The following is a 21,676-nucleotide window of genomic DNA, read 5'->3' on the forward strand; positions in this document are numbered from 1 at the left end:
TAAAGCCATGATGGGATGGATAGGCCAAGTGGTCGGGCATCTACACTAGGACCTGTGGCTGGGATCAGGATCCTGTTGGAACATGGGGGCCGCTCCTGTTCATGGTTAGCCAACCTGCCCCTGGCTCTTCCCTGCTCTCCTGCCCATTTCCCTACCCTGTTCTTGGGTGGTGTCCCCAGCTGAGGGCTGGCTTGTTAACAGCCCTCTCTTCCACCACTTGGGGGCACTAGACCATGTTGATACTGCCCTGTACTGTCTCCCAGGACCTGGCATGAGCTCTGAAGACCGCAAAGCTGTTATGCCCCAGAGGGTAGGCATGAATTCAGATTCTAAATCTTCCTAAGATTTAGATGGCATGGCTGGCTCCTCATCATTCATGACACGAATGTCTAAAATTATCTTAACAACAGGTCCTACAGTAGAGCACTGGGAACTGTATTCAATATCCTGTGATAAATCAAGATGGAAAAGAATATGAAAAAGAATGTAGATATATGTATAACTGAATCACTTTGCTGTACAGCAGAAATTTACACATTGTAAGTCAACTATGCTTTAATAAAATAAATTTTAAAAATTATAAAAGTTAAATTATCCTAATTATTTACTTGTTGACTTCTTCATTGTTTCTCTTCCTACTAGACTAAAATAACATGCGAGCAAGAACCTTTTCCATATTGTACACTGTTAATTCCCAAGTTTGAGAACAATGTAAGTAGTAAGGATTTGATAAATATGCACATTTTAATGAGTTTTTTAAGAACAGCAAACCCTCACATTTAAACTTAGAAGTCATCTTTAGTAGAGTCAAGTCATCCAGCCATAGAATTGTCATATGTATTATTGGTAGCTTTGCTTCTCCTCCTCATGTCCTACTGTTTGTCTTCCTTTGTTCCCCACGGCCTGTCCTTGTCCCATCATAGACAGCCAAAGATGAGTCACCCACTTTGAGGAATAAGAGGTCACTTCAAACTCTGAGACTAAGGTGGTGATTTCTTAACTTCTAAGGTCAAAGTTATCATTCAGATGTAAAAACAAAAAGTTATGAAGGGGGATGCTATCTAGCATAATCATTCTTTTCTTTGAATCCCCTTCAAAAAAATTCTAAGTGAGGGAATGGAGAGGAAAGTTTAGAGAGGAATCAGCAGAGATTACAAAGGGCTGCCTTTGCATCTACCCCCTTCCAGCTGAGTCCTGAGGGTGGAGCAAGGTTAGATACAAGCTTTTTCTAAGATGGAGAATTCCAGAACATAAGTGCATCTCCTGGACCTCCGAGTGCTGGCCAATGTCCCCTGAGCCACAATGGTGTAGGGATAATAGAACAGAGATGAGTGGAGGACTTTAAGACCAAATGACACTGAGTGACAACAGTACCAAAACCTACTTGGGTGTCAGAAGCACTCAGGAAGTTAACCAAGAAAGACCAAGAGAGAGAGGACCATGGACCCAAAGAAGCCTGGGGCTGGAGGTGATGCCACGACAGGCACTTCAGTGGGGGCTGTGAGAACAGAAGCCAATGACTCAGCAGTGGAAGAGGTCACATTTAAGGACTAGATGAGACAGACTACATTTCCAAAGATGCTAGAGCAGGTGTGAGGCAGATCAAGAGGGAGAAACAGATGCAAACAATGGCCCCTGAAACTCAGGATGTGCCTCCCTTAACTCAGTTGCCATCTGGGGAGGAAAGGGAGGGGGTAGGAGAGAGGTTTTCAGAATTCTCAAAGTGACCTAGTTTTAAAACTGAAAGTGACTACATTAAATTTTTGCAAACCAGGCATAAAGGGGGTTTAATATAACTTTTCTAAGTTATAGGAAAATCGATTTTTGTTCCCCAGCAGCCATGATGGTGAGACTTATACACTTGCCACAGAACATCAGAGGTCAAACCTTGTCCTAAGGAGAAAGATGGGTGATTCACGGTGACACTGCTACCTGTGGGCACAGCCAGAAGGACAGCCCAGAACTCCTGAGTCTTATTCCAGGGTACCCAGCATCACAGAGTGTTGCTTCCTGTGTCTACCAAACTCTTGCAGAAAGTGTTGAGCCTCACAGATAGCAAATGCAAGAAAACATCTCTCTAGCTTTTTTTTTTTTTTTTTTTAATACAGCATAGAGTTAAGCTTAGAAGCCAAATTTCACTGTCTCATGACAGTCGTAACAGGGGACATAAATCAAAATGAGCATCTTTGGTTAACGAATGTCATCTTCCTCTCTCCCTACTTCCTTTCTCTCCCTCCCCCCACCCCCACCCCCGCCCGCTCTCCTAACTATTCCAGACACGTTTCTAAGCATACAATTCCTTTTGGCTGGTTATAACAATAGTAAGGCACAGGGAAGCATTCAGAAGAGTCAGCTGGGATAGAAGAGTGTGGCAGTTTGAGAAGCGGCTTATTTTGATGGGAGCGCTTAGGCATCCGAGTGGGAGGGAGATTGAGGAGGAGGGAGAGGCAGCCCAAATTTCCACTTTCTGATGACGACATCTCTGGGTAACAGTGCAGGCCTTCTGAGACACATCCTTCCACAGATGTAGGAGACAGTGAAGACAGAGCACGACTCAGAAAGCTGGTGTCTGGCACCATTAACCAGGTGCAGCTGACTCAGATTCAAGACGATGCGACTCATTCCTACCCAGCCAGGCTCCAGTGTTCCTGCCGGGGCTGACCAGATTCCAAGTCATCTGTCAGATGTCTTCCTGTTTGTGCTCCATTTAAGAATGAGTCCCACCTCTCTCTGTGCAGCACAAGGAGAGCCAAGATTCCTCAGTGTCTGCGATGCGGGGCTGATGTTGGTTTCCGACACCATCAGTCTGTAGGTGGCAACCTGAACTTAGGAACTGAAAGTTGAAACTCCCACCTGGAACTGTGTCTGCTCATGCAGTCCTGGGGGGTTTCTAAGGGCAGAAAAGAGCAGAGGACAGGCTGCACCACGCTGAATACGTGTTTGGATTTGGCAGACCTAGAGAATTTAGGAGCCATTCCATAATGTTTCAATAGAGTCTTGACGGTTGTGCAGTCTTTCAGGGGAGATGCCTGCTGTGGGTTGAAATTTGACCCAGATGGATTCTGAATCCCTCTGAAGTATTAGAGCTTGTGATTCTAAATGGAGCAGGTGGTCAACAGCTAGGTGATTCAGGCTCCAAAGTCACTCGTGGCTGAAGCACACAGAGGATTTTGTTTGAAATGCAGGACTCTGGCAAGAGTGTCGCACCAAGAATTTTCTCAGGTCTCCACTTTACTTTGGGTTGACAAGATTTCAATATCTGACCATTATTTTAAATATAATTCCTTAAAGCCCAGTATAACTGAAGAGGAAAATTAGAAACTTGCACTCAGCTAAAAATAACTCCATGCTTGTTCTGCTTTTGTAAAATATGCTTGCTTGCACCAAGGAAAAACTCTGAGAAAAACAAACAAAAAACCAGGATGACCTACAATCCAATGTAACCATAAAATGTTTTGCTAAAAATGGAATGTTCTGCACCTGCTCTTGTAAGTTTCTGTTTGGAAACTTCCCTGCTCTGTAAACCAAGTAACCAATCTACCCATGCTAACTGTAACCATGTGAACTGACCCCTATAAAAGTAAATCTCACCCTGAGCTCAGGGCCCAAAACTTTGGAGCCTTAGCTCCTCTGGGGCCCCTTAAAAAACCTGAGTTCTCCAACCCTCGGAGTGTGGTGCTTGGTTTCTTGACGGACTGATTTCTGCAACACAACAATTTAAGTATTTTTGCTCCTTCCAAGTGCAGCTAATTGTGTGACACTGAAAAGTCATTTCTCTCTCTGAGCCTTATGTTCATCATCAAAAAAATGAAAAAGTTTTAAGCATGTGATTTCTATGGTCTCTTCCAAACTTGACAGCCCATGATGGTCTAAAATCTCTATTGTATGGAATTAGAAATTAGCCTTTCTGGAATAACTACCAAGACACACACACACACACACACACACACTCATTGTAGCATAATTAGAAACAAATTAACAAGAGAGAAGAGACTGGGGTTGGAAGACTATACATCAAGTTCAGGGCAGGAAACCTCCCCCATCTTGTTAGTTTCCATTCCCACTTGAGGATCTACTGCTGTTGCACACCTATCCTTGTAGCTAGGTAGGTCATAAAATACCTAGTACATGATGGAAAATTCAGGCTGCATGGGCGACTGATGTAACTACAGTTGGGCTTTAAGGATCTTCCAAGGACCAATACAGAAGATGTTTCTCAAAAGGAGAGTAGGTATCTATGGGAATTCCCTGGCAGTCCAGTAGTTGAGGAACCCGGAAGCCAAGTGGCATGGGCAAAAAACAAAACAAAACAAAAACAAACAATGACAAAAAAATGAGAGTAGGTATCTATAGAGGAGGGCATACATTAACTCCAAAATCCTAAAAGTCTACTCTGTGATGCTCTTTTGGTGCTTGCTAGAGTTTTCAAATTGCATTCTTATTTGCCATCAACACTCCCTGGGAAGTCACCCCTGGAGTGCTACTTACACTTGCTAGGGAGCCATCCTTTGTGGTGCTGGGGAGACTCACTAGAGGCTGAGGGTCACTGGGTGTCTCACATGCCACTGCAACAGAAGTATAATGACATGTGTCCGACAGTATAGTTTCAGACAAAGTAGTTTCACTGCCCTCTGTGCTCTGCCTAGTCATCCCTCCCCACTAGCCCCTGGCAACCATTGGTCTTTTTCCTGTCTCCATAGGTTTTTGCCTCTTCCAGAATGTCATATAGTGGGAATCATATCGTATGTGGCCGCCTCACACTGCCTTCTTTCACTTAGTAATATGCATTGATGTTTCCTTCATATCCTTTCACGTCTTGATAGCCCATTTCTTTTTAGCATTGGAATAATATTCCACTGTGTGGATGTAGCACAGTTTGTTTATCCATTTGGCCACTGAAGGATATCTTGGTTGCTTCCCAGTTTGGGCAACTATGCGTTAAGCTGCTATAAACATTCATGTGCAAGTTTTATGTGGACATAAGTTTTCAACTCTTTTGGGTAAACACCAAAGGACGTGATTGTGGGATCTTATAGTTAAGACTATGTTAAGTTTTTCAAGAAATTAACAACGTGTCTTCCAAAGTGACTGTGACCAATATACTTTTTAGCTCATGGATGAAGAAAAGGGTTCACGGAAGTTAATCAGCTAGTCCAAGATTGGCAGGTACGTGGGGATCTCCGCTCCATGTCACTCTGTGTTGCTCCTTAGCCAGTGCTCCACATAAGCAGGAGCATGGAGGCAAAGTCCAAAGGCTGTGCCCTGAGGACACTGGACAGGTAAAACCTGGGTCCCAGGTTTGCCGGTCAGAGCAATGTGAATTCTTACTCTTCTCCCCAAAACGTGCTCTACCCGTAGCTTTCCTCGTCTCCGTTGAGGGCAACTCTACCCTTCCAGTTCCTCAGGCTAAAAACCCTGGAGTCAGCCTTAACTTCTTTTCTTCTCTCATACTCTGTATCTATTCTTTCAAAAAACCCTTAGGATGCTACTTTCAAAATATATCCAGAATCTGAACACATCTAAATACCTTCACTTCTACTACCTTGGTTCCAGCAACTACTAGTGCTGGTTTTAATGATTACTGTATCGTTCTGATTGACTGAAGACAATTTTATGTTTGGAAGAATTTGATGTTTGGAAGAATTTTACACATACTAGCTTCTGGCTCCATACATTTGAAACCTTGTTTCTTTTCTATTATCCACATCCTTCCAAGGCCAGGTGCTGTAGGACACCCTCATATCAGGATACCACCTCTAATGCAGCTTCCTGCCTTGATGTCAGGTGAATTGGTACAGTGGGTGGTAGCATTCCTAGAAGCCATTCCTACACCAGGATGGCAGGAAATGACCACGAACCACAGAAATATATCCACTAAACCCAAACTAAATGTATTTCCAACTCAGTTTCTCCTTAGCTGGATACTGAAAACATTCCTTGTCCCTCCAGCATAAAGGGAAGTATGATGGAGGGGAAGTTGGAATACAAAGAAACAGGAATCAACCAATAGCAATTCAAATATCTTGGTTTTTTAAAAATAATTTTTAAAATTAATTAATGTGGCTGCTCTGGATCTTAGCTGAGGCATGTGGGATCTTCGTCAGGGCGTGCAGGATCTTTAGTTGCGGCATGTGGGATCTAGTTCCCTGACCAGGGGTTGAACCTGGGCCCCCTGTGTGGGAGAACAGTCTTAACCACTAGACCACCAGGGAAGTCCTAAATATCCTGCTTTTGAAACTTTTACAAAACTATATGACCATTTTTCTTCAAGGCTTCGGAAGGGGCCTCTGAAAGTGAAGTGTCCCAAGTGTACGTTTCCTGGTAAGTAGCTTCCTGGTGAGTCAACTTCTGGGGTATTTTAAATTGCCACCTGCTCCCTTCCCCCACAGCTTCTTCTCTCTCTTACCTGTTTTTCCTACGCCCATAGCACCACCGCTCCTTAGGTGCTGTATAACTTATTTATTATGTCTCTTGCTGCTAGATGTTCACTGTTTCTTGTGTCTAGGGCCAGGTGCGTAGTAGACGCTGCAAAAAGATTTGTGAATAAATGAATGAAATAATGCATAAATGAGTAAATAAACTAAAGATAATCTAGGATCAGGACTACCATAATCCAGTATTTGGAAATTTAAAAATTTGAGTTCTCTTCCAGACTCTACCACTTTACCTTGGCTATGTCATTTCACTTTTCTGGGCTTCTGTTTCCTCGTGTATAAAATTAATTGGCTATTTTTTCATTCAATTAACATCTGTTGCGACCCAGCTATGATCAGAGGATACAATCACTGTACCCTCTTGTTTCCTTGCTTTCAAATACCACTACTCTTGCAGAGCCCGAAACTCCGCGGCTTCAAATGTCCCGCCTCTTCCAGGCCCCGCCCACCCACCGAGCCCATCTTTAGGCTCCTCCCCTATTCAGCACAGCCGGCAGCGGTGTAGAAGCCCCGCCTTCCCTCATCGCAGTCATCCAATGGCCTAGATACACGGCTAGGTGAATACAGAGGGAGCTTTAGGTGTCCTCCTGGCGCCTGACCAGAGTCTTGGGGGACTCGGTTGGTCTTGAGTAGTCACTTCCCAGAGCGGCCCGTGCAATATGCAGGATATCCCGCTCCCCCAAGTTCCCTCGCAAGGGTCTGACGAGGCTGCTGAGGCCGGTCGCCCCCCTCCCTCGGAGCCCTGGGTCTTCACTGGACGAGGCTCTCGCCCCGCGGAATTCTGGGGATGGTAGTTTTCTTCCTCCTGGTTCCTGCCAGGTACATTGGTGGCGAAGGCTCGCAGGACTACGATTCCCAGACGCCCGAGGGAATCTCCGGTCACGTGGCCGGCAAGGCCGGTGGGCGGGGGCCTGGCCGGGGCTCCGCAGCTGTCTGTGACACCGGGAGCCCGCGGGCCGCCTCGGCCCCTAGAGACCCCGACATGGTGCGCGCGGGCGCCGTTGGGTCGCATCTCCCCGCGTCCGGCTTGGACATCTTTGGGGACCTGAGGAAGATGAACAAGCGCCAGGTAACGGAGTCCCGCGTGGGGGGCGCGCCCGGGAGCCGGGACCGGCTGCGGCAGCGGGGAGTCGAAGCTCCCGGGATAGGGCTCCCGCAAGGACAGCGCCCCGCGACTGGGGCCGGCGGCGACCCGAGGCTGCCGCCCTGGGCTCTCGGAGGCCCTGGGTTCGAATCCGCACAGACCCACGTGTGGGCACTTTTTTGCACTGACAAGAGCGCAGTCAGGGGAGGGTGGTCCGGAAGGGGAAGAGAATGGAAACAGCGTCCTTTGGCTGTCGAGTGTGGTTGAGAAAGCGGGGAGAGATGACTCCACCGCGAGTGACAGCCCTATGCACGTATTTGAAGGGCCACCCTGTGGAAGAGAGAACAGATTTCTCTTTGGGGCTTCTGAGGCCTGACGTCCAGAAGGAGGCTGCCCGCGGATGAAGTGGCAGAAAGGCAGGCGAAAAGGACAGAACTTCCTAGCGATGGGAGCTGTCCCGCAATGCCCCCCGACCCAGTTTCTTCCCATCCCCGGGGGTGTTTTCCCGACCAGGCGTTGGCACTAAATAAAAAATAAAGCTCCCCGTGCGGCAGAGCTCACTGGTGGTGCTGCACCGTGGTGGACTGAATCAGTGTTCCAAAAGGGATTCCAGATGTCTCCTAACTTGTTTCTCAGATTTCGTGATCTGGCAGCCCCTTGAATATCGGAGGCAGCTAGCGTGGGGGACTTTGGGCAGCTGGGGCTGATTTCTCACCCCTCCGTGAGAGGGCCTCGGAAGAAAACTTTTCTTGCTCTCCTTAGCCAGCCCTTGTTCCCCTCTGTCTTTCTTTTTTCCAGGTAGAATTTCAGACTCGTGCAGTAGTGTGGGGGAATTTGGTGACTTGAATCTCATGAACTGTGTTGAGAACCTAGTTGTTTCTAGGTGTGCATGTCAGATGAGCTCCTGGGAGTTTCCGTGACTGAGATGAGTTGTGGCAGAGATTATCACTAGCTCGAAAAACCAATAGCTAATGCCCTGAGCATTGATGCTGTTTACAAGAAAATCCTTCAGGAAGCAGAACTTTACTTAAAAATCTAGACTTAACTGGGTAGATTTTAAAAATGGCTCTAAAATTGGTGCCAATTACCAGCTACTATCAGTGAAGGCCCTCTGATGAATGTGTCAATCCCTAAGCCAGTTTCCCTTTTGAAAGTTCTATATATTCCCACTCTCAGTGACTGAGGCCCATTAGTAGCTGGGTGCATTGCCTATACAGTATTTTGTTAGTCTTCTAATTAAAATTCAGAAGCTCAAGTCTGCTGCCTCCTTGTGCTTTTTTTTTTTTTTTAAGCTTTGTCCTTTTGCTTCTTTCTTTTTCCCTCCAAAATAGCATCCTATGACACCTTGTCAGGAATGCTCACTCCACCAGTCTTGGAAGCAGAACCTCCTTTTTCTACTGCCCTTTGCTTACTGTTAATTAAGGAAAGAGCCACATGCAAAAACAAGGACTCTTTGTTTCTGCAGTGAGGAAGAGAGGAAGAAAAACAGCCACTGGCATTTCTGCTGCTCTGTTAGCCACAATATCTGGTGTGAAACATTTGTTTAAAACTCTTAGACATTGGCTATTTCATCTTTGCTTGACAAAGACTAAGTGTGGGCTTGCTTCTAAACTCTGCTGGGGTGATTAAGTGCAGAGCATGTAGGCAAAGATGAACAACAAGAAAAGGCACCAGTGAAATGTGGGGTGTGTATTTCCCATCAGCTTATCAGTAGTTCCATCAAAGTTACATTTTCTAGATTCCAGGATTTCAATCCTAGACTTAGATAGTAGGTCCCTCGAAGATAGGGTTTTGGAAGGGTGATCTGTGGTTTTGCAGTTAGCTTGATTGTTAGGTTTCTATATAATTGGCTGTCTCTTGAGCAAATAAATGTCTTGCTCAAAGAAGTTTTTTGTTTTGTTTTTTTGACGAATTGGTTTTACTTCCTCTTGATGAATTTTTCAGGCAAATATATACTGGAAAATATATTCTTAGTACATGGTCTTTATTAGATAAGAGACGAGATTGTATAATTTGCTTTTATCAGAGAGAAACCCAGTGGTTTGAAAACCTGTATAAAAATGGCAGTCTCTGTAGAAAATCGTGGCTTGAGCTTTTCCTAACCAGAGCTGCAATTCATAATGAAACAACAGTTGTTTATTAAATCCTTTAAGTTAGTCAGAGCAGGTGGCGAAGTATTTGAGTGTGAACTCCAGTGAACAACTTCTGCTTTATACTGATGTGATTTGCAGGGCCGATTTTATACTTCAGAAGCAACAGTTTAACGTATTATAGCCCAACACTTGAACAATAACCGGTTAGCACTCCAGTTTCCTTTTTTGCACTCCTGGGAATTCAGTTTCATAATTTGCTATTGACACTTAAGCCAAGGAGTTAAAAAAAATGGTTATGTGACTCTAATTTTGAATTGCATTTATTTTCCTATTTTCATTTATCACATCAAAATATCTTAGTTATTTTAATTCACCTTTTGTCCCCACTTTTGTAACCTTCACAATTACCTCAAATTACATACTTGAGCACAGATATAATTTTAGCAAGAGACAGTTTTGAGCTTTGCTTTTGCTTCCTTTGTATCTATCGGAATATGTTTTCATGTTTTGTCACACTCTCCAAAATGATTATTTTAATGGTCTCTAACTGGTCAAATTGTTCTTCCTTTAAATACTTCTCCACCTCTTCCCAGATTTTGAAATTAATCTGTGCTCATCATAGGAATTTTAAAGAATAGACAGTAGTTCAAAGTAGTTTAAAGAAGACAATCCAATCGCTTATAATTCCACCATGCTAAGATAGCCTCCATTAGCATCTCAGGGGATCTCCTTGTCTTTGCTTTATAAACTGTTTTACAGTTTGTGGAGATCCTACATTTTTCACTCACTATATCTTGAGTGCTTGGTCCTGCCATTAAAGTTCTTTATTCATTGTTTCAAATAGTGCAGCAATTTGCTGTTATTTACCCAGTCATTTGTCTCTTGTTGCTCATTTATTTCCCTTTTCCTGTTTTTACAAATAAGATTGTGATAAATATCATTGGGCCATAATTCCCTATCTGCCTTTATTTTAGACCGAATTCCTAGAAGTGGGATTACTGGGCCAAGAACAACCTCTTGATACTAATGGTTGATAATAACTTGCTTTCAAAATGATTATATCAACTTGCATCCCCACCACAACATATGTTTGCGAAGCACTGAGTATTAGCACTAAAACACACACACACACACACACATGTGCACAAAAATAAACAAAAAACCTTTACATTTACTAGGCCAAAAGGGGGCTGGAGGAGGCAGGATTTGTTTTGAAAACTTTGTATGTATTTGCACACTTAGTATGTATTTGCCGCTTGTATTTCTTCTTTGGAATAGTAATAGTTTTAAGCTTGTACCTCTTTTTTTGTTGTTGGAATTTTAGTGGTCTTCTTACTACGAGTTCATATGTGCCCACCATGTATTTCTAACTATTTATTCAACAAGTTGAATCCTTACTTTTTCCCAGGCCTGTGTTGGACATTGGGGATACAGCTGTGAACAAGGCTGAAATGATCCTTGCCTTTGTGGAACTTATAGTTTAGTGTGAAAGATGCATTAAATAATTATATGCTTAATTATCAAGGTGATGGATGGTATAAAGAAATACAAGATGGAGTGAGAATACATAACAGGAGGACCCAGGCTGGTCTATGGCAGAGGTTGGCAAATTCCAGCCCACTGCCTGTTTTTATAAATAACATTTTATTGGAACACAGCCACATTCATTCTTTTATGTGTTGTCTGTAGCTGCCTTCCTACCACGATGGTGGAGTTGAGTCACTTCCACAAAGATGATAAGGCCTATACACCTAAAATATGTATTACCTGGCCTTTTACAGAACAATTTGCTAACTCCTGGTCTGATGGGTCAAGGAGGGCTTCCCTTGGGAACTGATGTTTTAAGTAGGACTTAAAGGTGAGTAAGTGTTAGGTGTGCTAAGGCTTCTAAGGAGAGAGCCTTCTGGGCAGTGACAGTAGCCAGTGAAGGTCCTGGAGTGGAAAGAAGCATGTGCTTTTTGAAGCACTGACAGAACCCACCAGTGGAGCTGGCGTGCAGTGAGCTCCACCAGCTGACACTGGAGAGGAGAGGATATATGTCAGACAGGGCCTCAGAGACCATATTCATCCTCAGAGTGTGGCATGCAATCAGAGAGCCTTATGCAGGGCACAGAGATGCACAGATAACCAGAGGTGCATTTGAAAACGAGTGCTGAGTGTAGCGTGGAGAACGAGTTGGAAGAGGCACGCGTGGACATCGGGAGGCTGAGCAGGGGGCTGTGCTGGTGACTTGGATGAGCGTGGTGTTGGGAAAGGATGAAACTCAGCAGATGCCAGACATGGTTACAGGACAGAAAGGACAGAACGACTGGGTGGGGTGGCTGCATACAGCTGGGGCGTTGGGAATGCCATGTATTGAGGCGGCATCATGAGCACGGAAGGCTTTTTGGAGACGGTAAGTTCAGGTTTGACCATGTTGGGTTGGAAGTGCCTTTACAGACATCCGAGTAGAAGTGTCAGGGAGGCGGTTGGAAAAGTCAGTATTGGGAGCCGTTAGCATGATGGTGCCAATGCCGGCATTCGAAGATCCAACTGGAGGAGGAGGAACTGGCAGGAAGACGAGAAAGAAAGTGGTCAGAGGTTGGACCAGTGTGCCTTCCAGGAAGCCAGGGGTGGAGAGTTTGTGGAAGTGATCGCCTGTGTTGAAAGCTGCCGAAAGGTGAGCAAGGTGAGGACTGACAGTTGTGCGTTGGATTTAGTGAGCTGTGACTGGGTATGTAGGCTGAGGAGTGACTGTGGGTAATGAGGAAAGGGAGAAACCTGGGGTAGAAAATCTTGAGAAGTTTGGCTGTGAAGAGAGAGAGTGTAGAAGCCGTACGGAGGATGTGAGGTGGAAGGAGGACTGAAGAGGGGAGAGACTGAAGCTGCGGGGAGGGACAGGGTATAGAGCAGTGGTCCAGCCTCTGTGCATCAGGACCACCTGTGAGCTGTTTGTGAAACAGGGATGCCAGCACCCCTCCCCTCCCATTGGTTCCATTGGTCTTGGGTGGAGACCGGGTGTACTGTGTTCCAGAGGCTCTCCAGGTGCTTCTGATGCACAGCCAAGGTTGAGAACCAATGGGAGAGAACAGAGGTTCTCAAACCGTGGTCCCCAGGCCAGCAGCTTCAGCATCACCTGGGAACGCGTTTGAAATGCAGATTCTCAGGCCCCACATGGGGATGCAAGTGCACGCTGAAGCTTGAGAACCACTGCTGTAAAGGCTGGTCTACACTCTCAGAAGTCAGAACTGTGTAAAACCACCTGCTACGTGTCTCCTGGGCTTTCCTGAGTGTCTCAGCCCCCATTTCTCCAAGCCTTGTGCGTTTTTAAGAGTATTTAAAACTATATTTAAACTGTGCTTAAAATGGCATTTTAAACTGTATTCAATCCTCAAAAAGAGTCCATAACCCTGCATTCTGTCTCAGTTAAAATTATATTTGGATATTTGAGGGAAACAATACTGTCCAGAGCCATGTGATCTGAGTCCTAGTTCCAAACTCACTTCAAAAGGATATTCTGAAAAGCTGGCAGGTAGTTAAGATGGGATCTAACCTATCTAATCTCATTTGCTCTGAAATACCACTAAAACTATATATAGTAGAGGGATTTTAAAAAGTCATCAGTTACTCCAAGGTAGGAAGCCCAGAAAGCGAAACAAGAGCAATCAGATTCCAGAAGCTGGAAAACAGAAGAGTGGCAACTGACAGAGCTGGAACCAGCAGTGGGGGTCACTGAGGAATAAGTCTCCAGTGCTTATGCTGCAGGAGCCTCCAAGACTCAAGAATGGGCCGTTCCAGATGTCCCCAGAGTGGGGGAAGGGTGAAGGGGAGGTGGGGCTAAAATTGTTGAGACTGGGCAAAAAAAGCTGAGGAGCAGTTAGAGCCCAAGCGGTCCTCCCCGACCCTACTCAGAGGTTTCCCTTCCTGGGTAGAGGTCTGGAAGTTTCTTCCATGGAGTGGTAGACAGAAGGTCTTGGAGTGCGGGCTGCTGCCCAATCCTCATGGAGGATGAGGGGCTGCATGCTGCATGCCGAGGATGGAGAGATGGAGGGGGTGGTGGAGGTCCCCAGAGGGCGAGAGTCCCGCTGTGTCCGTGAGCACACAGGCCAGAAGAGCAGGTTCCCGTGCCAGACGTGGGGTCGAGTCGTTTCAGGGCCAGGTATGCTGCTGAGAGTGGACAGTTCAGGTGGAGGGAGAGGGTTGTTGGAGGTGAGGAGGTCCAGGAATTGAGACGCAACGTGTTGGGTGGGCCACGCATGCTCTTCAGATCACCCAGAGCAGCTGCAGGAGGAGGGTCGAGGCAGGGACCACAGCCGGGAGCTGTCCTGGGGCACAGTGAGGGCGGGCAGTCCTGTGAGCCTTCGCTCTGTGGTCTCAGGTGAAGCTGGAATTAGATGTGGACTTGGGTGGCCTTCCCACCGTGTTCTTAACCAAATATTTGATTCTCATCATTTTAAACATTTATGGAAATGCTAAACATCCAGGTGTTTACAGTTTCTGTTTACTTTTAAATTGTAATTTCCAATGCAGAATGGCCTCACATAGGACAGAGTGTTGTAAGACTAGGACTCTGCACCCTCATGTGGGGCCCTTCTGGCTGTGGGGCTGAGGAGGGTTCTAGGTGAACCTCGCGGTGTGTGTCGGGCTGAGGTTAGACCTGCGCCCTCTGCACTAGGGTGTGAGGCCGAGCAGTAGAACTTGAGTGGTGGGGTCCCTCAGGGTTGAAGGTTCTGGGGGGTTCTGGAGAGGTAAGGAGAGTGGTACCGAGGCCTTAACAAAGCATGTCGCACGGATTACTGTTTGTTTGTTTTTTCCTTTTCTCTCATTGAAGGAGAGGTGATACATGGGTATTCCATGGTCAAAAGTTGAAATTCTACCCAATGTTGTAGTCTGTGTGAACTAGTTACATGTCCTAAAATCACAGGTTTAAAAAAAAAAAAAAACCAAAAAACCAAAAACAAGCGCATCTCCAGCTTTGGGTTAGTGAATATTCTGTCACCAGTTCTCACTTCTGGTTTGGCCTTTTCCGTTCCAGCTCTACTACCAGGTCTTAAACTTCGCCATGATCGTGTCTTCTGCGCTTATGATCTGGAAGGGCCTGATCGTCCTCACTGGCAGCGAGAGCCCCATCGTGGTGGTGCTGAGGTGGGTCCCGCAGCCGCCCTGCTGCTGCCCGGGATCCAGGAGCAGCACGGACAACCCAGACTCGGTGTTTTAATTGCATAACACTTTAGCGTTTTCTTTATTGATACCTATTTTGAGACGGTTTCATTATTTTTTCTGGCTTTTGTCGAAGAATCTTTTTTTCAGTAGACATTTTGGGCCTTTAATCATGTTGGATGTTCGTGGTCCAGCACAATATGATTTACTATCGTGTTTTAATCCATGTTAAATGACATTTTAATAAGATAGCAATAATGCAATATGTGTGTACACATTGTTTTTTAAACGTAACTAATTTAAAGCTCTTACTTGGTTCTCTTTGTATACCGGGCAGGCAGGGAGTCTGTGTCCCCAGTGGTCAGCATGGTGTCTGGTGTTTTCTCAGGCTTCTTCAGCGGTGCTGTGATAGTTGACTCCTTTCTTATCAATACTCTCAAGACTCTTACTCTTAGAAAGCACAGCAAATTCATCTTAGAAAAGTTTATACTTTAACGGCCCAGAGCCATGAAGTCATCCAAGGGGAGAAAGTTAACAACTTGAAATTAAATAGCATGTTTGCCAGCCACGAGGTGCTTGGAGATGCTCTGCCTCCTATGTCTTAGAATGTGAGTCCTCCTGTGGTGGGAGTGGAGCCCCTCTGTTCCACAGGGGGAGTGGGGGCTGTAGCGGTGATCTGGGCAGGGTCACTGCTGGCCAGAGCAGAAGAACCAGCACGCAGGTTTCTTGGCTCCCAAGCCAGTGCCCTTTCCCTCCTCTGGGCCCCGCTGCCACATGATGGGGGGACAGCTCTGGCCTGGGCTTCCCTGGGCCGCCCTTCTGTGGCTGGCCAAGGGGCTGCTTCTAGAGATGCAGCGTCTTCATAAACTTAGGAGCCTGAGGATGGCGTAGCTCACACACAGAGCTGAGGGGGCCTCTAATTCACTGGTGTTTACACAGTGCTCCCGGGGTGCCCGAGGGTCCAGGTGGATGGCTTCGGAGGGAAAGGGGACCAAGCTCACGGGCTGTAGACATCTTAGCCTTGCTTCAGTTGTAACAGTTCCACTGTTATGTATTTTATGTGAAGATTTCATCTGAAGGAAGGATTTTAAGGCTTTTGAAAAAAAGAAAAAATTAAACCCCTTGAATTCACATGGGCTCTGTCACTCAATAAATAAGGAAGCTGAGGTCCAATGAGGCCAAGTTGCTTGCATCTCACAATGACTTTCGGCAGAGTCAAAACTTGGGCCGAGGTGTTTCGGCCCTTCTTCAGTCGCACAGGCGCGCTTGCATGCAGAGATTATTGTGAAATTGCAGTATATGGGGACTTTTTTTTTTTAAAGCATCCTTTACAATTCTAAAGCATTATGGTTTGTCAGCATAAGCTGTTGACATCACGAGGGATGTGTGACCTTGGGGAACACAGACCTTGGGGGAGTCCCCGGCCCTTGAGGAAAGCAAGTGTAAGTTGTTATTAGTGAAACATTTCAAGGAACTGCCTTCCTAATGGGGCATGAGAGTGACTCAGTGCCAAACTTCAGTTCACACTTCCTGCCTCTGAGACTTGTCCTGGGAGGTTTTTTTTTTTTTAAACTGAGATCCTTGTTATCACAGACCAAGGTGGTTTTCTAGAAACTTCTTTGCACTGCATGTCTTCAGAAATTTTTTCGAAGAAGTAAAGATAAAGCAGTAGATGAAGAAATCATCCTCAGTATTTTAGCCATCACTGGCTTTTACTTCAAAGAGTCCACATTTTTCTTAGTTCTTTTTCTACCCGATACAAACTGCAGAGGGGCCCATTTTCATACTCGGATCCAAGAAGAAATTGCTCCCTTTCTTGCTGTCATCACCTGAGTGGTGAGCAGGAAACCTCTGTGGCTTGTTTTATAGCTTGTAGACCTGCCTGACTGTTGATGAAAGGTGACATGCCAAGTGGTATGTTTGGTGTATTCTTTATAAGTTGAAATGTTCACCAGGTGTACTTCTGATGTGACTGTGTTTCTTTCCAGTGGCAGCATGGAGCCAGCCTTTCACAGGGGCGACCTTCTGTTCCTAACCAATTTCCGGGAAGACCCAATTAGAGCTGGTGAAATCGTGGTTTTTAAAGTTGAAGGACGAGACATTCCAATAGTTCACAGAGTAATCAAAGTCCATGAAAAGTAAAGAGGCTTTACTTCTCTTTGATTTTGTTTTGTAGACAAAACTGTGGATGGTTTGAATGGTTGATTAGAAAGTAGCAAAAACACTAGATTATGTTCTGAGCTTTACCATTTAGTAATTGGGTGACTTTGGACCTGCCGCTTATTAACTCAGGCTGTAAGATGGGAATGATAATACTTGACCCATAGTAACTCACAGGGTGATTATGAGAATGAAATGAGCTGATGTTTACTAAAGCTCTTGAAAACCTTAAATTGCTGCACCATGTAAGGTGGAATGTATTCTTGCATAATAGTTATTTGAAGGTCTCAGAGAAAATCAAATCTCATAATAGAGATAATTTTGGTAAGAGAAGTATCTTCTGAAATGCAGAAAGCTACCTGTTTCTCAATGTCACGTTGGACCAACTGGCATTCTCAGCAGTAATATTAGCCCTGGATGAATAAAAATTCCTTTCCCCAACTCATCCCATGATTTGGTCATTGCATATCCTGCATTAATTCTCCCCTGCCCCCACAAACAGCTTTGCCTTTCCCTTAAATGTCAGTGATGACTTATTAAGACGCTTCTTGGGAACCAGAAACAATTACTTCTAGCTCAAATATATTAAGTTTCTGTGAGAGAGTACAGTCACGTGATTAGTGAAAATGTTACATTTTATATACTTGGTTATTCATTTACCTTTATGTAGTTTAGTGTAGCATTTTACCTGTATGAGTTATGGGATTAAGATTAGGTTTGTATATTTGTGTTTTTTAAATAATGGAGGATTTCTCATCCTCTGTGTGCATGTGTTTGTGTGTGTGTCTGTGTGTGACTATTTGTACGTTTCTGGTATGAGATTCTTATTCCATTCACTGCTTCCAGGTGTTCCCGGAAGATGTTTGATACTTAAAATATTCACTTCATTTTACTTTAGACATTAGAATGACCCTGTTTCAGTTTGTGTTAATACACTGGTGCTGTGTTAACATTTCCTCTTTAGTAGTACTTGTTAACTTACTGATGAAGAAATATGCTCAGTCATGATGTGACAGAACGCTCATCTGATTTTAAAACAAGTTTCCAGAGATGAGAAATTGTTCAAAATTGAGAAATAATGATCCTTTGCTGTAATTTACATGAATTTTGAGGGGTGGCCCGGATTTTTATTCTCTTGATTTCTTTTTAACCATCACTGTAAATCAGCTCGCTCCTTTTGGCATGGTTTCAAATCTTCTTGGGCTTTTAATATTTTATCAGATTATTTAGTGCCCTTTGTTATTTGTCTTATTGAAAAAGACCCCTCTATAATGCTGTAGTATCGTGTTTCTAGTATCAAGGCTGTGTAAGCACCAGTTTAGAGTGTTTAAAATGAATCCCACCTGTCTCTTTTTTTAACATAGTGGTTTTATGCTGGTTGTAGTTCCTGTTTGTTTGCAAACTGGATTGTATGCCACTTCACTCAGTGGTGAAGGAAATGAGGCTCACACATTTGGTAAGGAAAAATAGGTTTGAGGAGAGCTAAGAGCACGCTTATGTTTGAATTACCTTGTGCTCAAGGCTGTATAATCTGGGACCAAGTTCACGTGTAGAGTGAAGAGGACTGTAGTCGTGTTGACCAGTTGGTCCATGAGGACTAAGAATGGTTGAGAGCAGTGCTGGAGCTCATCATTGCCTTCCTGGTGCCCTTGAGCTTTGCCACGCTTTTTGGTTATCAGGGTAACTTAAGTGCTTTAGAATTTAAGTCCACAAAATCGTCATTAGATGTGTGCTTTAGTTGAATGGTTATCTGCCAGCAAGCATCTGAAACCAAGAAAGATCAAGTTATCTTTGACGCTTTTCTCAATGCCCACATCTGCCTGTAAAGTGTTGGCCTAGCCAATATTTTTCTGATGATGCTGTGCTGAAAATAATTTCTGAAAGGACATTGTTTTGCTTTCCAGAGATAATGGAGACATCAAATTTCTGACTAAAGGAGATAATAACGAAGTTGACGACAGAGGCTTGTACAAAGAAGGCCAGAACTGGCTCGAAAAGAAGGATGTGGTGGGGAGAGCCAGAGGGTGAGTGAGGATTAACTTTTAAGTTATATAGAAGATCCAGAAACCAGCAAAATATTTAGAAACAAAGAAGCCGAGGTGAATAGAATTATTCATTACAACGATTATATGTCGGGAGAATTGTAGGCAGTTCTACTTCGTACTGTGAAGACTAAACAAAATTCAGAACTTCCTAAGGACCTAAAGTCTAAAGCTGAATGCAAGTAAGCTGTCTATATCATGGATTTAATTCTATTTTTGAAATAAATCCTCACCTCAAGATTAGTTATTTATAAACAACAATTACAAGAATTCCTTTCAGAAATAACTACCATTTAGCATTGTGATGAATAGTCTAGATATTCCTTGTACCTACACAGATGTGTGTATGCATATATAGTACGTAATTTTATATAGAAGAGTTTTTTTTTCACCCGACAGAAAGTTGCAAATACCTTTCTGTGTCAAATCTATACCTATATCTTTTTGAACGGCTGCATGCTGTTCTTCTGAGAATCGTGATTTACTTCACTAGTCCTCTTTTGGTAGACATTTAGATGATTCCCTGGTCTTTACTACTAAGAAAAGTTCTGTGATGAATGTTTTAATACCCATCTTTGCATAATTGTACCAGCCACGTGTTCTGCTTCTGACTGACACCGCAGAGTCTCTCCTCTTATTAAATATCAAAAAAGGCGATTCTTCCCCTCTCTTGGTGACCCTTTTTATGCTTAACCCTTGCTAGAAATGTCTTTACTGAAATCCCACTGGCTGTGTAGGGCTGGAGATCACAGGTGACCGTTTTCCAAGACAGCTTTATTCGTCAGCTTGTAGTTTAAGGCCTCTTCCTACCCCTTTTCTCCCTCCGCTTACCTTCTAACCATTTTTACTGTATTGCATTCCCACCTGAATATCTGCAGGGAGATAAGAGAGACCTGAAGCTGGTCAGTCCTGTGTTTTTAGACACTCTGGTGAGAGGCTCTGTGTAAGCGACAGGTCGAAGCTGCTGATTTTAAAGCAGACTGGAGGGCACCAGGGGGTGTTACCTTGTTTCCCATCCGTGACGTGACTGAGACTTGGGGCAAACTGATTCCATGTTGACATTAATTTTGTCAGCTTAATCATTGGCTGGTTTATGCTGGCTGATTATCTCTGGGACCATAGTCATGTTTGGGTATAACTTATGGGATTCACATTTGTATTCTCTGCCCACCCAGCTTGTCTGTTACATCTGAACAGCGCTGTGCAGTGAAGATGATAAGGATGCCTTCAGTTACAGACTAATCATTCATGTGCTTTCAAAGCTCTCTCTCACAGCTGTTTATGTATAGGTTGTCTGAATCTTCTCTACTAAGAAAAATTAAGAACTTGATTTGTGAAAGTTGCCCATTCTGTTGTACAAGTGGCTCAGCTAATTATTTTCATTCTGTTACGGTGAAATGCAGCAAGTGAAGACAAGTAGCATCTCTGGCTCCTGATTTGCCTTCTTAAAAAATTGTCCTGGCTGTTAGCTCTGATGCTTTTTATTACTAAGAAAGCCTTTTGAGACAGGAGTGAATATTGTTTTCATGGCCCCAATCAGTGGTGTTCCCAAGGAAGACTGTTTCCTAATTCTGATTTATAGTGTTTTCAAGTATTGCTATCATTATATGACAGACACTTTTTACATTTCTGGCTTTTTATCCCACAATTTAGGTTTTTACCATATGTTGGTATGGTCACCATAATAATGAACGACTATCCAAAATTCAAGGTAGGAATTTATGTGTATGTCTAATATTGGCTCTTTTACACGTGCAGCTGTAAAGATGCAGTCTGTTTTAAATGTTTTGCTGGCTAATTCTTCTGCAGAGTATTTGTAGTTAACTACAAATTAATATAATCATTTAAATTATCGATTTTAAACTATTGAAAGTAATTATTGAAGGTAGCTACTTCCACCTTTTACGTTTATGTAGTGTGTTCTAAAATAGCACCTGTATGTTTTTTGCTTTTTATTCTGGAAATCTTTAAACATACAAAAAAAGTAGTACGGTAAGCCCAGTAATGCTTATCTCCCAACTGCACCAAAAATAGTATCCACGTTTTTTTTTTAATCACTTGAAGCACAATAGGAAACCTACCCAGGAATGAGTAGTACCTTAGCCGCGCTTGCTGGGGTGTGATCCTTGGTGCATCAATATATTTGGGGGTTTTAACTGTCGTGTGTTATTGAACAGCTCGTTTGGAGAACAAAGCATGGGGAAGAGGTCATCTTTTGATTCTGCCCTCCGTCCACTGTGAACCAGACTTTATGTGAATACATTTATAGACCAAATTTGTTTGTAGCCCTCACGGTAATTTTGCACTGTGTTTTCTTTACAGTATGCTCTTCTGGCTGTAATGGGTGCATATGTGTTACTAAAACGTGAATCCTAAAAAGAAAAGCAGTTCCTGGGACCAGATTGAAATAAATTCTGTTGAAAAAGAGAAAAGCTAATATATTTGAAATGTTCCACTTTCTGTATAAAAGGAAACAATGTGGAGACGTTTTTTGTCTTGTTTGAATAAATGATTCATCAGTGAAGGTTGTTTTCTTTTGTGGACTCTGATTTGAATGTGCGCAGTCTCTCTGCCTCTTAAACCGAGCTTGAGGGTCTGCAGCGCTTCGGGAATCAGGCAGGCCGTCTCTGGGCCTGGCCTGCTAGTGGGACAGCGCGTCATCCAAACGCGATAGAGATGTAACATCTGAGTTTCAAAAATGAAATTCTTTGCATAGCATTTCCA

The 21,676-nt window shown here is 44.0% G+C and overlaps 1 protein-coding gene across 3 annotated transcripts; it reads left to right on the forward strand.

Annotated features, from left to right (window-relative positions):
• Nucleotides 1–7,066: 7,066 nt before the first annotated feature.
• On the forward strand, nucleotides 7,067–21,476 carry SEC11C (SEC11 homolog C, signal peptidase complex subunit). Of its 3 annotated transcripts, none has more exons than XM_057700286.1 (6): nucleotides 7,067–7,503; nucleotides 14,626–14,735; nucleotides 16,739–16,888; nucleotides 18,815–18,934; nucleotides 20,606–20,663; nucleotides 21,275–21,476. In XM_057700286.1, exons 1-6 carry the CDS (start codon nucleotides 7,222–7,224, stop codon nucleotides 21,326–21,328), a joined length of 774 nt encoding a protein of 257 aa, XP_057556269.1. In that variant the 5' UTR covers nucleotides 7,067–7,221; the 3' UTR covers nucleotides 21,329–21,476. The 3 variants fall into 3 exon arrangements, with proteins under 3 accessions (XP_057556269.1, XP_057556270.1, XP_057556271.1); XM_057700287.1 differs by lacking the exon at nucleotides 21,275–21,476 and adding an exon at nucleotides 21,130–21,266 and having other exon boundaries at nucleotides 7,328–7,503; XM_057700288.1 differs by lacking the exon at nucleotides 16,739–16,888 and having other exon boundaries at nucleotides 7,328–7,503.
• Nucleotides 21,477–21,676: the final 200 nt, after the last annotated feature.

Source organism: Hippopotamus amphibius, chromosome 11 (genome assembly GCF_030028045.1).
Source record: "Hippopotamus amphibius kiboko isolate mHipAmp2 chromosome 11, mHipAmp2.hap2, whole genome shotgun sequence".
NCBI lineage: Eukaryota > Metazoa > Chordata > Mammalia > Artiodactyla > Hippopotamidae > Hippopotamus > Hippopotamus amphibius.